Source organism: Pseudopipra pipra, chromosome Z, assembly GCF_036250125.1.
Source record: "Pseudopipra pipra isolate bDixPip1 chromosome Z, bDixPip1.hap1, whole genome shotgun sequence".
NCBI lineage: Eukaryota > Metazoa > Chordata > Aves > Passeriformes > Pipridae > Pseudopipra > Pseudopipra pipra.
Genome location: NC_087581.1, coordinates 21461739 through 21488708, shown reverse-complemented (window position 1 = coordinate 21488708; position 26970 = coordinate 21461739). Strand labels below are relative to the sequence as shown.

At 39.2% G+C, this 26970-nt stretch overlaps 1 protein-coding gene across 1 annotated transcript; it reads right to left on the bottom strand.

Annotated features, from left to right (window-relative positions):
• Window positions 1–166: 166 nt before the first annotated feature.
• Window positions 167–25689, bottom strand: WDR41 (WD repeat domain 41). The gene is made up of 13 exons (XM_064642445.1): window positions 25561–25689; window positions 21647–21762; window positions 17787–17835; window positions 15879–16010; window positions 15565–15627; window positions 14966–15077; window positions 13509–13571; window positions 11372–11482; window positions 9945–10129; window positions 7026–7147; window positions 6020–6108; window positions 2378–2511; window positions 167–582 (listed from the first exon to the last, which is right to left on the bottom strand). The coding sequence occupies exons 1-13, from the start codon at window positions 25609–25611 to the stop codon at window positions 430–432; spliced, it is 1380 nt and encodes a 459-aa protein (XP_064498515.1). The 5' UTR covers window positions 25612–25689; the 3' UTR covers window positions 167–429.
• Window positions 25690–26970: the final 1281 nt, after the last annotated feature.

The window sequence follows — 26970 nt, the reverse complement described above, 5'->3', positions numbered from 1 at the left end:
GGTTGGTTTGTGGTTCTTCAGCTTTTGTCTTTTTGTCACTGTATTTTGGGATTTATGCTGCAGATTTTTTGCCATGCCTCCTTTTCTGCACATAGCACTGTGGACACCCCTAACTGTTTTAGTTATGATTCATCTGAGGATTTTCACAAATCTTGACATCCACCCATGTGGGAACAACATTAGAAACTATTTAATGAGCCATCATTATCTTCAGTCTTTCAAGAGAACACCATTTCTGCTGACAGAGCAAGCCAACATGCAAAATTCTCCTTTCAGAAGAGTAATAGCAACTAATAAAATTTCCAATATAGTACATGACATCAAGTGTAAGCGTTACTGGTAGTCAGATTCCCAGTAGCTCAGACATTACCTTACACTCAGGTTTAACACACATCCACTTTACATATATGTAGCCTGTATTCAAGCAATTTAAAGTTTGAGCTGCAAATCACCATTTTGTGCCAATTTTTGAAATAGTGTTAAACTGCGGAGGCTAGATTCTCGTTCACCATCCTTCCACAAAATAATGAGGTGGTCAGCAGAGCATGTAGCCAATCCCAGTTCACCAAAGTACAGGAACATCTGCAATGAAACAATTATTATTACCATGATGCTTGCATGAGATGGTCAACTTGCTTAACTATTTAGTTTACAGCTGGACTAAACAAATACACATATCTGAAATGGCTTTGCTTATAGATAGGTATGCAAAATGACACTGTATACTGTACATTTGAGAGAACATAAAATCACTACACAAAAAACCTCTTTAAACAGCACTTCATACTGCAAGATCTTTTCAAAATAGCACTAAAACCTTATGGACAGAAAGCACTAAAAGACAGAATCTTGAAGCAATTTGTTCCAAGTCAGCAACAGAAGAGTGAATGACTTGTCTGAACTTTGACCTGGTTTCTTAGGAAGAGAAACCTGTTCTGTTCATTGGGTACACTGTCCCCTTCCCTACAACACAATAGACTACTAGCACCAGGCCTGGAAGGATTAAAGAGCAAACAATTGTGACAGACGTCAGCACATACCTGATCACACAGAGGAAGTCAAACATGCAAGAAATACAACACAGAAGAAAAGTACAGCAGCAGTGGAGGGATTTTGCAAGACCAATGGAGCTGCCAAGTCATGAGGTCATTCCTGACTTCTGAGACCTTCACAAGGCTGCCCAAAATTAACCACTAATTGCAGTTCAACACAATAGCCAACAGCAATGTCCCTATGGCATGCTCACAGTGCCCTGTCCCTTCATTTTCTTGAAGGGATCTGGTCAGGGAAAGCATTCAGGACAAGGTTTACCTGCTCTGGGAACAGCCACTTACTAGTTATGGAGTTCCAGTAGAAATAGTCTGCCAAACCCTCATTTTGGCCACCACATTTCATCACTACTCAACATTTTCTTCCTCAACAGCTCCAGTCTGCCCATAGTTTAAAAAAAACCCCATGATTTTCCACATGTAGAAGGTTGCAGGAAATCACATCCACCATCATCTCCATTACCTCTTGACTCTGCAGCATCCCAGCCAAGACCCAACATACGCCTCTCACCTTCTTATGCTGTGTCCCTTGCTGAATTACACACTATGTCCTCTTTCTTAGATAGCAACTTTCCAAGTCAATAATAAGACCCCTTTTAACCATTTTTCAAAAGAACCTTAGCTTTTAAAGAAAAACTTTCAGGTTTTGGCAGCAGCAGTTCTGAAATCCCATCAGTCTCATGAATACTTGCGAGCAAAGCTACTCCAGAATCACACCGCTCCTCTCTATCTGCCCTTCCCCCTGCTCCTTCCAAGAATGTGTACAGAAGTCCACTGTAAGAAAGTGATTTCTTACTCCAACAGATTGTCAAACACAGAAAGGTGTGGAGGGAAAATGCCATTTAAAACAAAAACATACCATATTAGGCATACAGAAGCATGGAATGGTAACTGATCTAACATTAAAAGACCTCCTTAATGCTCACAGCGCAGAAGGCTAAGACATTACTGAATGTGTTTTGTTTTGCATAAGCCCTTGTTTAGATTGTGAACTTAAGATGAAATCTGGGTCACGCATGTGGTTCCCAGTTGTTCTGTCTGCAGTCTATAAAAGAAACCAAATACACTACCAGATTATCTGTAGCATATATGTGCATATATGCACACACAATCCTCAGGCATCATTGAGCAAGCTCTCACTAGAATATTAAGTCAGTATGTATTACTGTTTTCATACTGCACTAAATATACCACACAATGTGCTCCCAGCCTCCAGACCCAGACAGTCAAAAGTTACAGCTTTACAGCTGTTTTCTCAAATTTACGCTGTCAAATTTACATTGCTTACTAACATTCACTTTTTCTTGTTCTTACTAAAGCTGACCTACCTGCACAGCTGATGAATGACCAATCAAATCCCCAACCAGCTCCAAGAAATACATAGGTGTATTCTCCTGCATCTTCTTGGCAGCTTGATTTGCCTGCTTGTTTGCCCTTCCAAAGCCCCACATGTTGAAAAACCCTGGGGGAAGAAAAGTCTCTCGTTTGGCAAAAATAACAAATACAATTTATTTCCTCTAGCTGAAGAGCCACATAAAATCTAAAAACAAGACAGTCTACATGGCAAAATGACAGAAGCACTGTACTTTGCAGCATTTTTATATCTGCATTATTCATCTTGAGGGAGGAAGGAAACACAGCTACTTGTCCTAATTAGATATAATTTAGTAAACATGCTGAATTACACACCTGGATGAGACAATACACATATAAGAAGAAACACAAAGACTTCCTAAATGAACTAACTGAACAGCAAAGGTAGATGCAGGACGCTGATGCTCACCTTTGCTTTGCACTCCTAAACTGTTACTTGTGCAAAGAGGAGAAAAATGAGGCACCAGTCTCTCCCGTATGTCCTGCACTACAGCATTAAAGTGTTTGCCCATTGGCTTCTTCATTCAGATTTAAAACTATCAGCCAAACTGGACTGTAAAGATAGTACTCCACTAGCACAGCCACAGCCACCAGGGGAACTATGCAATAGTACTGACAGAAGTAAGACAGTTGGGTTCTGTTCACTGTGCAGTTCAGACTTTATTCCCAATCCTTCCCTCAGCCCCATCAGCACACAAAACTAGAAGTGTGCTAAACCATGGCCCTGGTGCAAGGGAGGTAACTGGTAAGATGAACAACCTCTCAGGGGATCCCTAGAATAAAAATAGAGCAAATCAACAGCAACATCTCACTGGTTTCTTTCAAACATCTTGATTCATAGAAGTTATAAATTTCCAATGTGAAGCCAAATACCACCTGTCACTGTGTAGATAAGCCACCACCAGCAATATTGAAGACACAACATTCCTGAAAAAAATGTTTCTAAATCAAGCCAGGCAGCAAAAATATATTTGCAAAAGTTACTAACAGGAGATGAACAGCCAGGTAAACAAGATACATCAAGAAAATTATTCACAGCTTGAATAAAAAAGTTCCTAGAAGAGAGCAAGTCTACTGCTGTTCCCAGTTCTTAATACTAATTATATTGTCCAGAGCACCTGTCTAAGGCCACAAGTGCCAGTGTGCAGAGAAGTTGCTGGCCTGGTCAAAAAGTACCAAGCACTACAAGAGAACTCCTGTCACTGCTCAAGCATAAGCAGAAAATACACAGGAGACAGAAGCAGGGTCAGGCCACTGGGAATAAACATAGAGAGACTCTCAGAACAAGTAGAAATGAGACAAGGCAGGCCATCTGGAATTAAACATAACCAAGGATGTGAAAGACAACAAGAAGGGCTTCTTCAAATACATCAGTAACAAAAGGAAAACTAAGGATAATGTGGACCCGTTACCAAATGGAGGGGGAACCCTGGTAACAGAGGATGCAGAGAAGGCTGAGTTATTGATCTTTGCATCAGTCTTCACTGACAAGGCCAGCCCTCAGGAATCTCTGACCTGGGAGACTAGGTAAAGGAATGCTGGAAGGAAGACTTTCCCTTAGTCAAGGAGGATTGGGTTAGAGACCACCTAGAAAATCTGACATCCACACGTCCACAGGCCCTGATGAGATGCACCAGGGCTGAAAGAGTTGACGGACACCACAGCAAGGTGCTCACAATCATCTTTGAAAGGTCATGGAGATCAGGAGAGACGTCTGATGACTGAAGATAGCAAATGTCAACCCAGTCTTCAAAGGGGCAAGAAGGAGGACCCAGGGAACTACCAGCCAGTAAGCCTCAGCTGAATCCCTGCAAAGGTGATTGAGCAATTCATTCTGGAGGACATCTCTATCCACATGGAGGACAAGAAAGTGATCAGGAGTAGTCAGCATGCGCTCACTAAAGTCATGTTTGACTAACCTGATTGTCTTCTGCGATGAAGCACTCTCTACCTAGATGGATGAGGGGAGAGCAGTGGGTATTGTCTACCTCAACTTTAGCACAGCTTTCAACACTGTCTTTCACAACATCCTTACAGGCAAATTCAGGAACGGTGGGCTGGATCAGTGGACAGTGAGGTGGATTGAGAACTGGCTGAATGGCAGATCCCAGAGGCACAGGGTCTAGCTGGAGGCCTGTCACTAGTGGTGTCCCCCAAGGTTCAATGCTGGGCCCAGTATTGTTTAACTTGCTCACCCACGACTTGGATGAAGGGACAGATGCCTCCTCAGCAAGTTCACTGATGACACAAAGCTGGGAGGAATGGCTGATACCCCAGAGGGCTGTGCTGCCCTTCAGAAGGACCTTGACAGGTTGGAGAGATGGGCAGAGAAGAACTGTCTGAAAGTCAACAAGGGCAACAAGGTGTCCTGGTGGACAACAAGGTGTCCATGAGCCAGCAGTGAGGCCTTGTGGCCAAGAAGACTAGTGATATCCTGGGGTGCATTAGGAAAAGCACTGCCGGGAGCAAATGCTGGGCATGTTGAGGGAGCTGACCCTGCCCCTCTACTCAGCCCTGGTGAGGCTTCACCTGGAGTGCTGTGTCCAATTCCAGACTCCTTAGGACAAGAGAGACATGGAGCTCCTGGAGCAGGTCCAACTACAAAGATGATGAGGGGACTGGAGCATCTGGAAAGGCTGAGGGAACCGAGCCTGTTCAGCCTCGAGAAGAGACAACTGAGAGGAGACCTCATCAATGTCTAAGTACCTGAAGGGAGGGTGCTAAGAGGGTGGATCTAGGCTCTTCTTGCTGGTGCCAAGCAATAGGCCAAGAGGCAATGGGCGGAAACTGCTGCACAGGAAGTTTCATCTGAGTATACAGAACAACTTATTTACTGTGCGAGTGACTGTGCACTGAAACAGACTGCCCAGAGAGTAATGGAGAGTTGTGGAGTCTCCCTCACTGGAGATACTGAAGTACCATCTGGACACAATCCTGTGCCATGTGCTCTGGGATGACCCTGCTTTAGCAGGGAGGTTTGACCAGATGACCCACTGTGGTCACTTCCAACCTGACCCATTCTGTGATTCTGTGAATGTCTGTACTTGAGGAAAACGCTGCTCTAACACCAACAACTAGCCCTGAGGACTCCAATGCCCAGAGGTAGTATGCAAGTGAGGTTGTATACAGCCTCAAAGTGAGTCCAAATATATTCAAAGTTCAAAGAGGAGATGTGGAAAACTTCCTTTTTTTTGGGCCAGCTGCTCATCTGCAAGTTTTTCTAGATTTCTGCACATAGTTCTGCAACTATTTAATCTTGCATGGTAGAGGATTCAGCACTATTTGGTACAAACAGGGAAGGATGAAGGTTCGTCAGGAGAGGTCCTAATTTTTGTTAAACTGGCTGTTACAACTGTAAACTTTAAATAAGCTTTATGGTACAGAACTGCTTTACCTAGACCTTTTAAAGTCCCATATCAGATCTTGGGGGGCATGTATACCCATCCCTTCTTCAGTTTCTCACCCAGACCTATTATCAGTTGGTTGAACACAATGTATTATCTCTTCTTACAAAGCTTGAAAGCCTCTCTATTCCTATATGGTGAATATTGGGTCTCCTGTTATGTTTTGAAATGTTCTTTTCACTACTAGCAAACCTGTCGGAACTGGTTCAGCTGGCAGCTGCTGCTTTTCTCTGAGTTCCCAAATGCGCACACTGCCATCTTCTGAGCAGGAGATCAGCTGCCTGTAAAAACAGTTGATAAGCAACACTAGCATTGGATACTTATCTGTGAAAATCACCTTGTGATGTTTCTATAAAAGAGACAGCAAGTTGCCTCAAAGTGCATCTGTAGCAGAACAAACTATAACAGGCTTGTAGAATAGGTGGAAAAAATAAACATTTTCCACCCCCTTTTAAAAGCATACCACTATGTAAAACAAAACATAAGTTTAGACTCTGCAAACATAGTTCAACTAAATGATGTCCATAAGCTTATTTTCATTGAGCAAAAACCTTTTCTTACAGAAAAATAACAAAAGGAAAGGTACCCTATTTCATAAAGCACATGCATTTACACAATCGAGGCCCTAATTTTTATCTTCTGATAGACTTTTGCTCCACTGAACAAGAGTATAAAGGGATTTAACACAACTACTATTAGAATATAAATATATATATATATATATATGCAGCAAATTGTCCAAGTTGGCTCTCAAATCAAGATCGAGCTAGAAATTCAGCACTAGTGAACAAAGGCTGGAAATTATTACTTTTTGTTAAAACATTTCAATTGTTACAAAATATTTAGTGAAAAATATTTACTGAATATGTCATATGCTTTTGCTTTATAGAAGCAAAATGCCATTAAGCTGTATTTTCACAATGTAGACAAAAGTGCTTTATCAGGTCTGATTTTGAAAATAGCTGAGATATTTTCAGCCTGTGTACCAGTCTGGATATACCGGATTATAGTTTTTTCCTGTTGAATTACAATGATGAATTTTCAAAAACCAGATCAACAAGCTCTACCTAATAAAAGCAGATCGAACTGCAGATAAGTCCCTGCCCTAGAAATCAGATGCAGCTTTGCAGTCTGTCTAGTCACCCTTCCAAGTTTTGCTTTTCTTTATTGCATTAACTAAATGTACTATGACTTGTACCTGTTTGGAAGCTTCTCGATGTGCAGCACAGAGGAGTCGTGAGCAGTTCTCTGGCAGGCAATCACACACTTCATTTGAAGATTATATACGTATATGCCTTTCCCAACAGCAGCAAACACATACTGGAAAAAAAATTTAATGGAACAACTTGCAGAAACAGATACTGAAAAATCATCCCACATGTAACAGATTTCCAGAGATACTGTGATGTCATCTAGGCTGCACTATCCAGCTTGTTTCTGTCCTCATGTTGCTGCCTTATCCCAAACATATGAAATTAGTAAGTCATATAAAAAAAATATGGATTTTTTTTTGAGCAAATGTGCAATATCCTCCTATACTCTAAGCAGTTATTTAGTGTCTGCATTTTTAACCTGTACCTTACAGTCTAAGCAGTAATCAAGGATACCAACAAATCAATACACTTCTGCAATTAAACATTTACTTTCTTACACTAAAATAATGCTCTGTGTTTTGAAAAACTTTTGTTTTATCAAGAAAGCCTGAGAATACAGGAAGCCGTTCTGCATTTTTGCCTCTTTTTGAAATTTAACTGAAGCTGGACAAGGAGGCCTTGTTCAAGTATTTCAACTCTACTGAGTACAGAAAAGGAACTCTCTCGCAGGAAAGTACTACACAATAGTGCATTTTGCATTCAATGCTTTTCTTCAGAAGAGTGCAGGCATTCCATCTTACAACCATCATGACCCTAAGAAGCCAGAAACAGCTTACACATCTTTGGACCTGGACCCTCTTGTGACTTGTGACAATCTTAGAGCGGGCAAATGTACAGTCATATGTATGTACAGATGATTAATATTCAGTACCAGGAGCATGCAAAATGCTTCCATTCAATACATTTTTGCAGTTTTGAACATACCTTGTTTAGGAGATGTATGGTGATGTAATGCTGGAACATTTCCCTGAATGGCCTGCTTCCACTTACACAACCCAAACATCAATGTCTCATAATCAGTTCACACTACACATCTGTCAATATTTTGTAAAAATTGTAACCCACTGTCTTTGACTAAGATTTTCTGTACATATATTCAATGATGTTTTGACACTGTTCAAAACTCTTTATCCAGGTTTTTGTTCAGAGTTTTGGCTTTTTTCTTATGCACATCTGCTGTGGAAGCACTGAAACTAAACAGATTTCTGATAGCATCATTACCGAATCAAGAGGAAAAATAACCCACTGAGTCATTTTGTATTATTTTCCTAGTTTTATGTGAGCTTCAAATTCAGTGGTCTTCCACATCACTCTTCCACCCTGAGTCACACACTCTTACAGCTTTGCAAAAGATGCTTTTCATGGAGCACTCTTCTTTTTTCACAAGCCCTGGCAAAATCCTGGTCATCTCAAACCCCAAGAAAATAAAAGATGATGACGCATAAATTGTACATCTATCTTAAAAGGCAACTAAACACAAACACACGCTTATCAGGGCACCAGACGCACTCCCTAGCACTGTTTCCCAGTACTGCCAAACCTATACCACCCCATTTGTTTCTGAATCATGTTTTGCCTACAATCTCAGTGTCAAACTAGACACATGCATCTTCTCCAACCACCCAACTACCAAGCCTGGAAAACAGAGAAAACACATATTTTGCATTATTTTTTTTAACATGAAGAACAGCGTTCTGCTTTTTAAAATACATTTTAAAACATCTGTGTTATAAAAATACATTTCTTCACCACTTTTACAATACAGGACCTTTACAATACAGACAGCTCTGCCTTAAAACAGCTTCTATTTCAGGATTAACGCTAGAACCACCTTTACTTCTCACCCTTCAAAACTCCCACGATGAATGAAATTCACAGCAATTTGTTTAGTTCAGTTCCATGCACGGAAGAAAGCCTTCAGTAGCCCTCAGATTCCACGTTCAATGTTATAACAACTTCTGACCTTCTCAAAATTCTTTTCCCCTCCCTTAAAACACATCTTGCGTAGCTTTCAAGCAGAAAATCAAAGTATTTTAAAGCCATATTATAGATTTCACCCTAAATAAAATTTGGTTTTGGCTCATTGTAGAAATAAGCATTGATAACACTGCAAATCCTACCTTTAGATATAACCACATCTTTTTTTCTGCCCACAACCCACAATGTTTCTCTCTCCAGGGTTTTAGGAATTCAGGCTTTTCCACAGCTGTTACTTTGTTATAGCTCATATCTCTGAATCCATTTCTAGGAATCCCTTTCTTAATCATTCCCCAGTAACTGACCTACATGACAACTATGAAACGTCTTTTACGTTGCCACTAACAGTTGGTAACATTTCACAAAAATAAGTAATAACCTGACAACTTTTAGTGTTTGCTGAACAATAACTGGGTTCTGACAGAGTATTCCGATCAAGAACTTATCTCCAAAGCATTATTACAGTAGCCTGGATCCTGTATACATATTTGTGTATACAATTGAGTATGGCCCATCTGAACAGTAGGAGCAATACTGATTTACTATTAAGCATAGACATATGCCTATTCTTAAATTCACTCCATAGTACCTTCAGATATAAATGTTCAAAGGTGCATTATTGTGAAAACTGCATTTCCAGAAGAATGGAATATGAAAGATGTATGCCATCAAAACATACACCTCCTGTTTATTTTTTCTCTAGTGGTACTATAAACAGCTAATAAATCTTTGTCAGTCGAAAAGAAATGCTGTTGTTGAAAGTCCATTATGTTAGTTCCCAATACCATCAACATATTATAACCTTCAGTTAGCTCAACACCCAATACTTTATCTAAAAACTGTTGACTGTGTAAAAATAGCTGTGCACATTTAGAAGAAATCTCTCATATTAAAACAAGGAAACTGAAAACACAAAGCAGTTGGTCTTCTGTGGTAAGGTCATCCTAGCTTACTTGAATTAGTTTACTGTATTTAAAGCTTTTTACCTCCTCATCAGACGTTAGGTGTTGAACTGAAGTTTCATTTGGGCTTTGGGATAACTTTATTTCTGGCTGTACATCTGGATGGACAGAGGAGTCCCAGAAGTTGCATTCAGATGCCTGCTTTGTCCAGTCAAGTGCATCCCAAACTATTAGCTCACCTACATGAGAGCCGGTCACAAAAGTCAAGTCTGCAGGGGGGGAAAAAATATTATATTGAAAAGTGACATTTCACACAAAGTTACAACCCTAGAAAGGTAAGAGTGCTTGTTTTCGTGTAAAGCTACGTACAATGTGCAGTACATAACTGACTGGACTAAACCCCCTTTCTTTGAGTAAATACTCATTTTATTACCCAGCACACCTCAGATGAGCAAAAGGAGATGAGCTCAAGGAACGAGAACATTCACTGATCACAGTGCACAGTACTGCATAGCAAAGGCAAGGAACACCACCAGAAGTATGTACAAGTACTTGAACTCCATTTCTACATAAAAAGCCCTTCTATTCCTTGGACAAGTAGGTGTTTGGACACCCCTCAGAAGCAACAAAGTATGTCTATGCCATAAACAGAATTACAGATCACAAATTAAGTGGATGGCGAGACTGAAGTAGCTCGTCATGAATTTGTTTTTCATACCTGGGAAAGAACCACTACAGCAATATTTAATGCAGGTAGCATATTGTCTCTTTAAGCCAAACATTGCTTGTTCTTCATAATCCAAAAGGAGACAATAATGACAACAGTTAAGCCCAGAAACAAGTACCATAGAATCTAAGTTTTCTTTTTTTCCAGCTTCTTGTTACCTCTGTAACAAAGTCCCTTTGTGCCAACCTTTGTGTCAACCAGGCTGACACATACACTGAAGGACAAATACACACTTTCTATTACACCAGTAATAACTTGTTCTGGATTCTGTGGGTGCTCCATAAAAAAAAAAAAAGGCAAGAACAGAGTAGAAGGGGCTGAATTTCAGGTAATAGCTCAGTATTGCCCTAATGAGCAGCAGAGACTGTATCATCTTCCAGACCCTCTACAATCTCTATGCAGGCCCACAACTGCACTCTTAGAACCTTCAGTTACCTTGGGACAACAACCGCGAGGAACATGGCCTCGCATATCCCATTTTAAGAGTCAGAAGGAGCAAGGGGAAAAGTAGCATTTTTAACTTTTCTAACAGAAAGAAGACCCAGAGCTCCATTTTCATCAATGACATTACCTCTCTTCAACACTGCAACTTGCCTGGTTTCATCCCATTGTTAATCCATAAACAATGCAATTATATTTTGACATGTCACTACCTTTGCAGCTACACAAGATAGTACATCCACTAGTAGTTTCACTCCAGTTAAAACTCTGGTCCCAAAAAAACTCCATAGGTTTATCCCACTGGTAACTAACAAAAGCAGTAACATTATAAAACGAGACTTACCATTGACGCTGACTAATGACAAAATGTTATCCTGATGGTCAACAAGGCGCTTTACTTCAAGGACATTCCAACCTTCAGACTCATTGTTAGAATCAGTCAACCTAAAAATTACTTCAAAGAAAGAGAAATTGTCTAAATAAGCTCTTTCATTCAGAATAAGATGGAACTATACTTAAATAAAACACATCGTTTTCAGAGAGGCACAAACTAAAACATAAGTGAGACAAGACTTATGGTCATTCATGACATCAAAAAATGAGAATGAATTATTTCAGTGTTATCATTAAGGCCTCTTACTACAGCAACTCTAGGATAAAACATTTTAGCCTTGTTACACTGAAATTTATAGACCTGGTCAACATCAGAAGCTGTAGACAGCAGAAGTGAAAAGTATTAGACATCTTTATGGATAAGTAAACTAAAAGTGAAACGTTTCTTGAGGACTCATCTCACTGAAAAATTAACATTCAAAAGGATGCAATATTCTCTAGTAAGACAATTGAGATCATCAGGAATTAAGACTTTATTTTAACTAGTCTTGGAATTTCTTTTCTATCTCAAGGGTACTGCAAAAGAAGTGTGGGAAGTTTAGATGGAAGTTTGTATTGTATCTCTATGTCTAAACACAAGAGGACTATTCTTAATTTGTTCCTGATTCTTTGATCAAAGTATCAGGTTGCTAATTTTTCAACTAAGTATTTAATCATCTTGAGCAACATCTGCTTTTTTGCTGATATAATGCTCTACTTTTGCTCCTGGATTTTATTCCCTATTTTGAAATTTCAGTAATTTTACACAGCACTTACCAAAAAGACTCTCCACCAACAGCTAGCCAGTGACTTCCAGTTTGCATACATAGATAATTCTGTCTCCAACTGAGCAAGAGAAATCATCACACTGTCTCATTATAGCTTCTGATCCTGAGATAAGGAGGCTCTAGAGAAGCCTAGTATCTGACAGCTCAGATAAGCAGTCCCAGACCTTCTGCACTAGGACAAATGTCAATTGCCCCAGACAGATCTGGACAGGTGGCATTAACACTTAGTGAGCTGGCGGAGGAGCTCGCCAAGCCACTCTGTCATTTATCATCAGTCCTGGTTAACCAGGGAGGTCCCAGTCAGTTGGAGGTTGACCAGTGTGACATCCACCTACAAGACAGGTCAGAAGGAGGATCCAGGGAACTACAGGCCTGTCAGCCTGATCTCAGTGCCAGGGAAAGTGATGGAACAAATTATCTTGAGTGTGATCACACAGCACATCCAAGACAACCAGGGAACCAGGACCAGCCAGCATGGGTTTAAGAAAGGCAGGTCCTGCTTGACCAACATGAGCCATCAGTGTGCCCAGGTGGCCAGGAAGGCCAATGGCATCCTGGCCTGTATCAGCAGTGCGGCCAGCAGGACCAGGGCAGTGATTGTCCCTCTGTACTCAGCACTGGTGAGGCTCCACCTCAAATCCAGCTGTGTTCAGCTCTGGGCCCCTCACTTCGTCCAGAAAAGGGCAAGAGAGATAGCAAAGGGTCTGGAGCGCAAGTCTTAAGAGCAAGGAGCTCATGTTGTTTAGCATGAAAAAAAGCAGGTTCAAAGAGACCTCATCACTCCCTATAGCTACCTGAGAGGAGGTTGTGGTGAAGTGGGGACTGGCATCTTCTCCCAGGTGACAAGTCACAGGACAAAAGGAAGTGGCCTCAAGTTGCACCAGGTGAGATTCAGGTTGGATATCAGGAAGAATTTTTTCACTGAAGGGGTGGTCAGGCATTGGAATGGGCTGCCCAGGGATATGGTGGAGTCATCATCCCTGGAGGTGTTCAAGAAATGACTGGACATGGCACTTAGTGCAATGGTTTAATTGGCATGGTGGTGTTCAAGGTTGGACTTGATATCTTGAAAGTCTTTTCAAACCTTAATAATTCTATGATTCTAAATATAGAAAAGTTTCATCTATAAGATTCCTCAAAAAGATTAATCAAAAAGATTAGTACTGTCTCTCCTTCATAAAGAATGGAAAAAGAAGGTTGCTGATCATACCCTAATACCATTTACTTTCCCTATACAATTCCAGCAGTGTGTTTTTTACACATATCTCTGATAAGCAGCTGTTATAGAGGAACATGAACACATAAATGCAACATACTCACTTAGCTCTTTGCCTACAGCTGCTGCAACACAGTTTTTGGGCAATTCAACCAAAGCACTGATACCTTTGAAAAAAAACCAGGGGATAAGGGAGAAAAGGATAACCACTGGTTATAACACAGCAAACTGTTAATTCCTTATTAATAAAGTTCTTAACAATCTTCCTTCCACTTGGAAATTATAATCAAAACAGAAGCATATTGCCTGAAATAAAAGTTAAATGGCATCAGAATTGAATAGATCATCTCAAACAGAGGCAAGGTCAGGACTTTTGGTCCCAAATCCAGCAGAATTCTGGACATCAAACTTGCAGTGAAACTGAAAGTTTATTTTAAATACAGTTAAGATATCTATGTCCTAATGCTGGACAGTATTAAGGACACCATGGTAATTATTAAGATTCTAAACAAAGGTAGTACCAAAGTTATTAGATACTGTACATACCTCAATACACACAATTCTAAAATACTGTGCAGAGCCAGCAGAAGAAGAGTAAGGCCTAAGATGTCCAACTTGCTTTGTGTCTGAATTGTTAGTCTGTCTTAATCCTGCACAGAATTTTCCCAGTCTGTGCCACCACATCATTAAAGAAAAATTCCCCAAGGAATAAGCAATCTCTTTCCCCACAAAGGAAGCATGAGATTAGAATAGAAGACAAGGCCCATGCTACACATCCCATTGACTCCTTGTATCAAAGTTTCAATAGCACTTCATACAAAGCACCACAGCAACACTACCAGCTAGTATTTAGCATAATACTTCATAATATTTCATCATCAATACTTTCAAAAGAAGTATTAATATCCTCAAAGATTCAGAAGGCTTTGCCTACCACTACTCTATTCCATGACAAAAATAAGGACAATATTAGTTCCACCTTTAAATGGGATTCACAGCTTTACAGGTATCTTGGTAAAGCACATCAATAACATGTGACAATTTTCTTCATATGGACATACAAAATATAAATTTATTAATATAAAAAGCATGATTGACATTGACATCTGATTACATTTATTATATTCCTATCAAAACCTGCATTTTCTACATAAAAAGTACTGATTCTTAATAATAAAAAGTAATCTCTACTGTTCTACTTCTACAAAGCTCACTTAGGAATAACAGAACTCCCACCTGATCACACAAAAAGCCAGTCAAAGAATCTGGTACATGTTACAGCAAACACATACAGACCAGCATCCAAGGTCTATCCCTGTAAGTCCAAGCTATTGTACAGTTACTGAGATTTGACATATTCTAAAATTCACACAGTACAGGAGATTAAAAGCAGTCTTAATTCTGAAACTATTAAGTCTGACATTTAAAAAAAGAGTGAGTGGCTCTAATAAATAATGTTATCATTAGAATTAAAGGAAATTTGCCAAGTTGGTTTTGCATCATTATACAGATCCATTTTACTTGCACTTTAACAGCTATAATAAGTCATTTACATTCTTACCTGCATCAGTAAGATGACTGGTCTTACACAAGAGATCTAATTTTCGGTTCCAAACACATAGATCACTCCCTCCAGACAACCATACATCCAGTCTTTGAAGAACTGTCAAACACTGCAGAACAAAAATCAGATATATGTCTCCTGCAAAAGTTCTACAGGGAATTTCTCAGTAAAATGATCATGAGCTTTAGTTAAATAAATCTGTAAGTACTATGAAGCACAGTATCAAGGTATCACTTCCCTGAGAAACACAAATTTAATTACATGCTACATTTTTCATCAACAATGCAAAACCTTATTTTTTCATTGATTTTTCCCTACTATTAAGAGTCAACGACTAATTTAAAGGTAGGTTGTCTTTTGCAACACAGTAATAGAACCAAGCCATACCAGTTACCTTTGTTCTACATCCTTTCAAAAAGAAAATTGAGGTATTAAGAGTCTGAAAAACACCCACTTCTCAGCCACTCATTATGTACCACTGCTTACACCAAACATTGCTGTTCATTTTAACACCTGCCCCTAGGACCTACAAGCCATACATAATAATTATTGTATATAACAAAACAACAGACATTCATAAGGTTTCTTTAGCATACCTTTACAGTAGAATGGAAACATGACACTTTCTGAACCTGTCTGCCACTAGTGCAGTCCCAAACCTGTCTTTATTCATTAAGGAAACTGAAAGGTTTCTATGCATTATAAATATAAATGCTGTGTTTGTGACAGATTAGGAAAGAGGTATGCAGTGTCTCAGTCTTCTAAACTCTGTCTTTTCAATATTTGGCCTAAATGGCATATTAATAAAGGTCCGTTATGGATTCATTTTTGTAGCAAGGACTACATCTACTTGTGAGCAATAACTAGTAAAACTCCTGTGTAACCCAATTACACCCAGATCAAAGGATACAATAACTGTTCTATCAGCTGAGGCTGTTATAATCAAATGTCTTTTTTCTTCAAAAGCATCTGACGAAGAAAACGGTGCTATAGCTGTAATTTTGTGTGTGTGTCCATGAAGTTCAAAAAGTTTTTCTCCAGTCTGAAAAACAAAACCATGGAAAACTAAGTGTAAAACATGGAAAATGCCTACTGTAGCATAAAACATAGGTACCACATGACTTTTGAAAGCAAGAATTTTTAAGAGTCTCAAATCTCCCTTTCTAAAGTAACTTAAGGATTTGCTTCTTACTACCTTCAATGCTATTCAAGATTAAATAAGATACCAAGCGGAGGTTTAAAGGACATAACACAAATTACTCTCAGAGTACAAAACCCTCTAAAAGCCCTTAAGACCGAAATTCTGTATTAAGTTCATTTAATTTTAATGCAAATACTGGCCATTCACCCATGAACACTTTGGTAATTCAGATTTGTTGACAAACCCTCTCCTGAAAAAGTAATTTTTTTTTTAATTATTAGAAAAATTTGACCTATATTTATGGCAAACACAGTACTGTCAATTTCCTGCCAGCTTTATTTAGCATGTACATCATCTGTAGATTCAAGATGGTGCTTTGGACAACCGGAGCTACTTCTGCTGTGTTTAGAAGGCAAAACTCCACAAACAAACATAGAGAAGCATACTGGCATTTTAAACGTGCAACTAAAATACAGTGTTATTTTAGCTGCAAACTTCTTTACAATTGTGGGTTAATGTTTTAAACTAATAAAATTCCTACAAAAGCAGAAAATGGAACTCAGTTCATAAGCTGAGTTCTAAGTGACAAACTGCTCAGAACACTGGGTATATATATATTCACATATATGGGTTTTAATATTCAAGACTCCTTTACTTTTCCAAATCATAGAATTAAAAAATCACAAAAGGCCTTCAACTACAGCAAAGCACTAATTGAAACTGCTCAAAAGAGAGAAATTTCAAATCTCCCCTTCTGTATTTTAAAATTACACCATCATAAATGTCACATAAATTTTTCAGAAGATTTCTAAAAAATTTACAGTCTGAGTTTTTTTCTTCCTCAATTTGAATGTTTGACACACTTCAGACAGTACAGCATGTCTTCCCTTCAGACTTCTTATTGAACAATGTAACTCGTATACCAGACCTCCTTAACACAGGTCTAATGCTCATCCCTTCTACAATTTCGTCAATGATACAGAGACACAGAGCAGAAGACCAGAACAGCTGGTGTCACTAATAGAGCACTATTTCCATGATAAAACTAATGTCTTTGTAAGGTTTTCAAAAGTTACAAGATTTTTATCACAGCAAGCAATTAAGGCCCTGTTCCTGCACTGCATGAAATGTTGAACTTCTACTCACTTTGGTATCTTTCCAATAGAGTTTTGTGCTAGCTCACCATTTAGCCTTATCAGTTATACCACAAAGAGGTATTACTAGTAAAGCTACTGAAATGTACTTAAAACTTAAGTATATATAAAAATCCTAGCAGGTTTGGGATCTTCTTACATATTTGTTGAGTTACTAGTCAACATTTTGGTGATAACAGCAAACACAGAACACACTTTTAAAGAGTAATTAAAGGCACACATTGATAGACACTTCTGCTTTTCACATCATCATTTCATCTAAAATCTCTCTAAAATCACTATGTCTTCCCAAAACATTCTAACTTTCAAAACTTATCCTTCTCTTGAGTTCACACAATTTTTAATACTGTAACTCTCCTTTGTAAACTAAAATTTAAGAGGCTCCCTCCACTTGTACATTTTCAAACAGCTTTGCAGCAACTCTTATTTATTCTGCTTTTTCATTTCTAGACATTTCTAACTCCTCTCCATAACTGCTACCCTCTCCAGAACACACAAGCCAGCCCCCAAAAAATCACCTAACCTGAGCATTCCATAGACATACGATTCCATCATCTCCTGCAGATGCAAACCTGAAGAAAAAGAGACAAAAAAACCACAACAAACTGAAAACTTCAATATAGCATAACGTAATGGAAAAGCAGTAAACAGTTACGGGAAAAAAATACTTACAAGATATAACAGAATCTGTCTTTACAGAATAAACATGTATTTGTAAATCCCAATTATAGTTTCTAAACTAAAGTCAGAACATTTGAATAGGTATTTATCAACATATACTTAATATAAGAACAAGATGTAGGAATTCCAATATGTACTATTAAAAAAGAACCCCACACAAAAGAACCAATTCTCTTGTTTAAAAATATGAGATCTGAAACACCAAATAACAGTGAACTTTAAAATCAAATACTATTAGTCAGAGTCAACTATAAGACATCTGACAAGTTACAAACCACTTGTCTGGGTTCAGCCCAGGAACTGAAACAGGAGCCAGGCCTAAAAGAGTTAACTGAGATATCTTGGCCTGCTAAGAAACCTCAATACCCATTTTGCTAGAAGAACATTTTAGGAGCACTGGTTAATATCATGTTCTGTTCTGCTCACTGGACCAAAGGCCTTATTATAGAAAGAACAGGAGTAGTACACACACAGAAATAAATTAGGTAAACTAGACGTTTGAATAAGATCTAGAAGGCCCAGAGCCAGGATTTTGCAAGCTTGAAGAATTCAGGTCACCTAATTGAAGAGGTCAGATTGAGGAAGACGTCCATGGCAACCACCAGAGGGATGAAGGCTTGAGGAGAAGACCCCCACAGTAGGAAATTGCGCATGTCTGGAAAGACTCCGCCCAGCCTACTTATTAATATGTATAATAAATGATGTAACCATGTATCTAAAGTGTATAAAATGGCTTAGTTTTGCACTTGCAAGTCGAGCAAGTTTGTCCAGTACGAGCTGGCTTGCTCCCAGCGTTGAATACACAAATACCTTGCTGCTTAAAGATAAAAAAAGTCTCTGAGCAGTTTCTCAGACTGATTTTTTGGATTCAGAACAGAGTAGTCCAGTATTTACCATTGTAATTTGGAGTGTGGCTTAAAAGAACTTCAAAGGGCAACACATTTAAGGTGCTAAATTTGACTTCTGATAAAAATCCACATGGAAGGCATACCATATGAGGAAAACACAAGTTCCAATTAGCATGTTAATCTCACATGAACCAAGTCTGAGTTGAATTCAATCTTTTTCTCTAAGTTAGAGTGAGTATCTAACCATCTGCCTACATATGCTCCTTATGGGACACCTCATTCTTTTCCAGTCAAGATCACCACCATCTATAACCTTGTCTGCTTCCTGAAGGAGGAAGGAATGGTCAAATGAGCAACAAAAAAACTGTTCTTAAAATGTATTATGAACTCTGTTTAATTTAATGTATCGAATGCTAGGGCGTTACATGCAATTTTATTTCAGTCCACTTTTTGGAAGACTCTTGCTCAGGCTTAGTCTTCTTTAGTGATCTTCTAATCAATATGACCCTTACTTCATGTTCGAAAAGTACAAGAGCAAAGAAGAAAGAAAAAAAAGGCAAAAAAAAGCCCACCAGCTTTCTGTTACATTCATATAGGATTTATTTAGTATCTTCAAAAACCAATCTGAGAAAATTTTCCACTCACTGGTTTTAGCTGAGCCACTGAGAAAACAAGAAAATCCTTCTGCAAAATTCTCACTAAGATGATATTATCTAAAGACCTGAAGCGTGAAATTTGGCTTACAATAGTTGACAAAAAGCACACAATGGAATAGCTGCAGAAACTAAATAAAAACATTTCAGAATCTGAGTAACAATACTAATTTTACTGAAAAGAATCAAGTGAATAATATTATCAGGTGTTTAACAATCCAGAAAATACCATATTCTTGATAAATAAAAACTCAGAATTACTGTCCAGTGAAGCAACTCTATTAAACTCCTCAAACTCTCAGAATGTTAACCAGCTATATAACTTACTCCTTATCCATATGCTGTTTTACAGCCTATATTAAATGCAGCCACCCAGACTTCAGCTTTACAATGATTATCATTAGTTTAGCTTCAGTAATTTACCTGCCACCAAAGAAAGAAGCCCAAAATGGTAAGCATTTTCTTTGTATCACACAGCAATTTAAGAATACTCTGGTATTTCTATAAAAATCAATTACCTCTATGCAGTAAGTGTTTTGAGAAAACATACTTTGATAAAGAGTTATTTTAATAACTGGTCTGGGTCAAAAAGGACTGAAAAAAGCCACAAGATTCTTTCATTTTTGTAGGAATTTTCTGGTGGACTACTACAATGCGGAAAAATAAACTTTATGGTAACACATGTAACTTTTCTAATATACATATATTTTATGACATTAAGAATAAAAACTGACACACTAAAGAGCCTCCATGGAGTCTTCGGTGAAATTTATATATATATATATATTACAAATCTTATTAGAAAACAGGATTCTGTGGGCATTCCTGAATTGGAAGAGACTACCTACATGATCTCCTCCAATCAATGTGAATGGGGAAGGAGAGAACCTTCCTTCACAAAACACCTGCTATACACTGCTAGGATTAAAACAAGCTGTTATCCATGTTAACTTTGTGTAGTGTATTGATGAATATATTAGAAATTCCCTTCTGAGTCTAATCATAAAAGATATAAATTACTACAGCTCCTTAACAGAACTATTCTTGCCTATTACTTACATTCTTAATCTCTAAACATTTTCTATTTTATTCTCCACATCAGCCAAGAGTCACTACATTTTATTACTGACTAAAGAATTCACAACCTTACTTTTAAGGCAGAAAATTATTTCTTCTCTTCTAGGATTAAGTATAATTAAAGAACATGAAAGGCTAATTTAGAGAAAACTAGAATAGAAGCCAGGTTGTGATGCACAACTATCATAATACAATCTCTCAGTCACATTTCCAAAGTGACAAAGGTAAATACAATGACTTGTGTTATTAATGACTGCTTATTAACCAGTTTTCCAGTTTTTAGATAACTCTGTCCTCAGAAGATAGATAACTCAGTCTTCAGAAGAATAGAACAGATAAAATTTGTCAGGAAATATACAAAAAACTGACCGAGAGAAACAAAGGAATGATCAGGTTTCAAAGAAGTACAGCAAGTTGAATAAGACCAAATTGGAAGAGAAATGAAATGCAGAGATTAGGCATGTGATGAATTTTGCTAAGCAGTCATTCTGAATAAAGTGGTGAAAATTTCAATATTTGAAAAGTCAAAAAAACCTGCATGAACTAAAGCTAAAATGAATTAAGTACTATAGCTTTGGAAGAAAGTGCAGCAGAAGATGGGAAAGAAAGGAACAGCAACCATGGCTCAGCATTGTTGAAGATGTCATGGCTAATTGCTACAGTGTACCTAAAGGAGCCTATTGCATTCTTTCATAGAACCAAAAGGTGAAATAACAGCTATTCTCAATTCAGAAATGCAAAACACATGTATCTGCTCAGAGCAGAAGAAGACACTACTGCATGTTGTCCTGTGAGAAAGAGTTCATATGCATGTACAGAAGGGAACGCTCAAATAGGAACAGACTAAAAAGAACGTTTCTTCCTAACAAATGACTTGGCACCAAGAAACGTAACTCATTCACCATTATTTTCTCATTAAAGTAAACCTTAAAAGAGAAGCCAAAAGACACAGTAACATACCAAGAAAAGGGAGTGTTCATCCCTTGCTTTTTTAACTCAAATTTTTCCTGCCCTCCCCCACCAAAAATAAAAAGGGAAGATTACAAATATTACTACATATTCACAAATATTCTCTGAAGTATTGCCAAGGACACTATTAAACAATTCGAAATGGCATTTCATACCTGCAGTCATCTATTTGCACTAGAAATCGTACTATATCTTGATGACCTTTCAACACAAGGAGCTCCGTGTAAGGATTCTGTGTTTGTTCTTCACCAACTGTCTGTACAGAGGATTTCTAAAATTCATAAAAAATGAGTTACATTTATTTGGTACTGACATAATTATTTTCATCAGGTCTTTGTAACTTCTAACAACCTAGACTCATGTGTGAAGTTCCTGAAATACCATTTTGCCTGAATGAAAATCATTACAAAATATAATTTCTTATTATTTCAAGTAAATAATAGCTTTCTATTGCACACATTTCAAATTATAATATGGCATTTTCTGTTTAACAAAATATTTTGTACTGCTTTAATCGCTGATACAGCATGATGAAAACCCAGTTTAGTTATGAGCTGTCATGTGGAGCCAGCTTCATGACTCAATTCACCATACACTCAGTTTTTCATTAAATTACACATCTTATGAGACGTTTGTGAATCTTTCATATCTTTCATCTGCTGTTCAATTTTAAAATCCTATATAAAGACAATATATTTAAAACAAATAAGAACAAATGCTGTTCTGTTACATAATATATAAATCATCCATTGCTACTCTATTCACAAAATACCAAAGCCAACCACTTGAAAAAATGTAGAGAATGATTAATCATTTTATAGAACAGCATTTGCAATTACCCCCACCTAGACTATTAATTAAAAGGACAATCAATCACTTGGAACAAGTTGATCATCAGGTAGGGTCAATAAAATACTGCACAGAACTGCAGTTTCAAGGAATAATAGTTCTGCCAATCTCAATCATCAGTTTGCTTCAAGACAACTTTTTTGTAATTAATGTCTTACACATTCTGGAACAACTTACTGTTAGACATTATTTAAAAAAAAAAAAAAACAAAACAGCTCAATAGTAACTCAGTGGCAGCACTCTTCTCCTTCTGGATTTATTTTACACGACAGTCAACATCATCTTACTTCCAAGACTGTCTCCCCTTTGCGGACTTCAACAGAACCTACACTGTAAAACAGTAACCACAGAACACTGTACAGCACGCAGCATACATGACAGGTAATACCACAGCAAAGACAAACATATTATCCTCAAAAATTTGAACACCTTCTTGCTAGATTAATAAATTATTTTCTATTACTTTGATATTGGTACTATGATACTATTATTCATAAGCTAAGAATGACAAGGTGAAAAAATGGTGAAAGAAACTTGTGTTTATTTTAAAGATTAAGAGTTCCAAATTTTTAAATTAAGTTCTTGTGATTTTATCTTGGTTTTGTGCTATCTGATGCATTTCATGTTCCTCATTTTATGCAATCACGTGTGAATAGCAGTTTCCTTCTAAAATAATGCAAGTAGAATCTGCATGGCTATAAAGAAAAGCTGGACAAACATGAAAACTTGGAGTCAGCTGTCAAAGGTAATCAAAACATGCCTTAAAAAATGAGAGTTCTAAATAGTCTAAGCAAATCTCAGTACATTAGCAATACTGTACCGAGGAAACATACATAAATATTTAGCAAAACATGGGGTTAAATGAGAATTCTTTCTCTGAAGAAATCTACTTTTTTATAGAAACTATTAATTGGACTCTCTTGTAGCAATCATGTTTTTAGAAGGGAAAGCTGGAGAGTGATGCTAATGGAATCCATTCCCAACTTGCATGTTTTATGCAGGACCTGTCAGCATCACTACAGTAATCAGCAAAAAAAAAACCCCAAAATATTAATCTGAACTTCATGACTTCCTACAAACCCCCATGATGTAAAAAGTGTTCAAAAGTGGGATTTTCAAATGCAATTCACCAAAAACATGGAATACAAGAGTTCACATACATACTGATTTTATGCACCATGGAGCATGACAAATTAGCTACTACTGGCCATGATGGCTATTGACCCACTTAGATGCTCCCATTTCCAGAACCACCCTGTCTAAGATGAACATCATGGCCATCAGCTGAAGAGATTCAGGAGCTTGAGTCTAAATGACTTTCAATTCCACTGTAAAAATAAAAATGAGCATGGAGAAATTTACCTTTCATGAACTCAAGATAGCCTTGCTGGAGGTTTTCTCTATTCACCCAGTGCAATGCCACTGTACACATCTGTCTGAAGTCATAGCACATGAAAAAAAATACCCTAAGTCCATAGCCCACACACTGCTATGGGCTTTCTTACCTATTTAAGAACTAGTTATGAAGATGATTAGATGAAACAATATTACATAAAGCGGGGGGGGGGGAAGTTTAGAAACTAACCTTTAGCAATATTTGTTATTCAGTTTTTCCTCAGAGAAGCAAAATTATTACTGTCATTCCACAAACCAGTGGTAACAATGGGAACAAAAGTCCTGTGGGTCAGGTTTAACCAAGCTATGAATGGCAGAATGGAAGAACTGGGCCACATCTTGATTCATGTTCATGCTTTATTAAAACACGGTATAACTAAACCATAGCCAGAGTTTAAACTTTGGCGAGGGAGGGACACACACAATGCTATTTTCTAGCACATCTTACAAAACTGCATCATATTTCCCATCCCCCTTTCAAAAACAACTGCACACAAACCTGCTAAATATGACTGCAATGCAACCAGCATTCTGACTGGTGACAAAAGTCAGAGACATTCCCACACATCATCGTTCCAAACTGGCACAAATCCAAACTTCCACCAAAGTAAATACTGGCATTTGAAGTCATCCATGACACTGGCACACTTGCTCATGAACAGCAGCTGGAAATAATTACTTCCTCATACTTCTCTAAATTACAAAAGCACTATGTGTATAGAGTCCAGTAATATTGTTAATTAACTCTTGTTAAGTCTCTGAGAACTTCACCAAACTCTTAGAAACATGAAAATCTCAACAATCTCTCCCCCAAATCTAGTAAAACTCTTAATCTGAGTAGCAGGAAGGATGTCAGTGTACAGTGCACTATGTAACAAACCGTGTCTCATGGATGAGAAACTAAGAAGTGCTAGAAGACTACTACGAACTACTATGACACATAAACAAGAAGTTACTGCAAATAACAAGTCACTGCCTACAATTTATATCATCAGTGGCACTGAGAGCAGGACTTATACGCAGTTCTTGCAGCTACACAACACAGGCCCCGCCGAGAAAGGGGGAGGGAGCCGGGATGCTCCCAACAGCTCCCGGGCGAGCTCAGCGTGGGTGTTCTGCTCTTCACAGAATCAGTTAGGTTGGAAAAGACGTTTGAGATCAAGCCCAACCTATGACCAAACACCACCATGTCAAAGAGACAGTGGCACTAAAAGTGCCACGCCCAGTCGTCTCCTGAACACCTCCAGGGACGGTGACTCCACCACCCACCTGGGCACCCCATTCTAATATCTAACCACCCTTTCCGTGAAGAAATTTTTCCTAATGTCCAACCTGAACCTCCCCTGGAGCAGTCTGAGGCCATTTCTGCTCGTCCTGTCACTTGTCACTTGTTGCCTGGGAGAAGTCACCGACCCACACCTGGCTACAACTTCCTTTCAAGTAGTTGTAAAGTGATGAGGTCTCCCCTGAGCCTCCTCTTCTCCAGGCTGAACAAACCCAGCCCCCTCAGCTGCTCCTCGTAGGACTTGTGCTCCAGCCCCTTCACCAGCTCCACTGCCTTCCTCTGGACACGCTCCAGCACCTCCTGATCTAAGGGACCCAGAACTGAACACAGTACTCGAGGTTCGCTTCTGCGCTTCTGTCCTCCTCTCATTCTCCTCCACGAAGCCCGTAACCAATTCTGTCAGCCCGAAGGCCCCGCAGGCCGAGAGCCGGCGCGGAGCACGGCCCAGACCCACCCAATAGGAAACGCCACGGCCCAGTGCATCCCGACCTCACGGCACTGCCCGCTCCAAGCCTAAGGCTTCGCAGGGAGCGGCCTCACCTCGGCCAGGCCCTGCGGCTCCCGGCCGCCGCCGATCAGCCACCGCAGCATCGGGAGCGGAGCCGGCCCGGCTTCTCCCGCGCCACCGCCGCGCTCAGGCACAGGCCGCTCAATCGAGCGCCGCGCCGAGACCCGCCCGCTGGCGGGCGAGGCCGGGCACGGCCGGAGCAGCCGATGGCCGAGCGGCTGCCCCGTGAGCGGCGGCGTGGGCAGAGCTCCGCACAGGTGGCAATTAAACATTTACTGGCGTTTTACCTCGCTGTTTTCCGATTTCCGAGGAAATTTGTGCTGTTACCGTTTACCATACTGTAGATTGCCATCAATTATTAACATTTTATTGTGACCATTTTCATCTCTCCTTGTGAAGTGGAACGACTGCCAAAATGTTCTCTAAGGAGAACATCTTCCGTCCTCCTTCACTGAACCTCTCTGAGCCTTTGATGTCCTGTCAGGATGGCATAACAAACATGAGTAAACTCACCTGATTTGTTGTCCTGCTGCTCTTCCACTGCCCTTCACAGAATCACAGGCTCATGGAATGGGCCAGGTTGGGAGGGACCACAATGGATCTTCTGGTCCAACCTCCCTGCCCAAGCAAGGTCATCCCAGAGCACATGGCACAGGATTGTGTACAGGTGGTTTTTGAATATCTGCAGTGAGGGAGACTCCACAACCTCTCTGGGCAATCCGTTCAGTGCTCCATCGCCCACCCATTGCATCTTGTCCTATTGCTCAGCACCACTCAGAAGAGCCTGGCTCCATCCTTTTGACGCCCACCCTCTAGATAACTATAGACATTGATGAAGTAATGCAGTAATCTTGGAAGGCTTTTTGAGTCTTAGATGAACATGGAGCAAGATCATAAAACCCATCCCAAAAGGCCGCACAAGCCTCCATTCTCAAACAGACATCTGTGACAAAGAAACCCCCAAGGTGCACAGACATATCCAACAGCCACTGCTCTGAGCATCTGAATACACACAGGTCATTGCCCTCCTGCTTTTTCACCCATGTTTTTTCAGAAGCAACACCACGCAATGCCTGAGATTTTCCCTAGGGCAGGAGATTATAGTGCTTTTCTAAATTATAGGATCATAGAATGGCTTGGATTGGAAGGGACCTTAGAGATCATCTATTTTCAACGCCCCTGCCATGGGCAGGGACACCTTTCACTCGACCAAGTTGCTCAAAGGCCCATCCAATCCAGCCTTGAACACCTCCAGGGGTGGGGCATCCACAACTTCTCTGGGCAACCTGTTCCAGTGCCTCACCACCCTCAAGTAAAGAATTTCTTCCTTATATTCAATCTAAATTTACCCTCTTTCAGTTCAAAGCCACTCCCCCTGGTTCTGTCACTATGTGCCCTTGTAAAAAGAACCTCTCCAGCTTTCTTGCAGGTTCTCTTTAGGT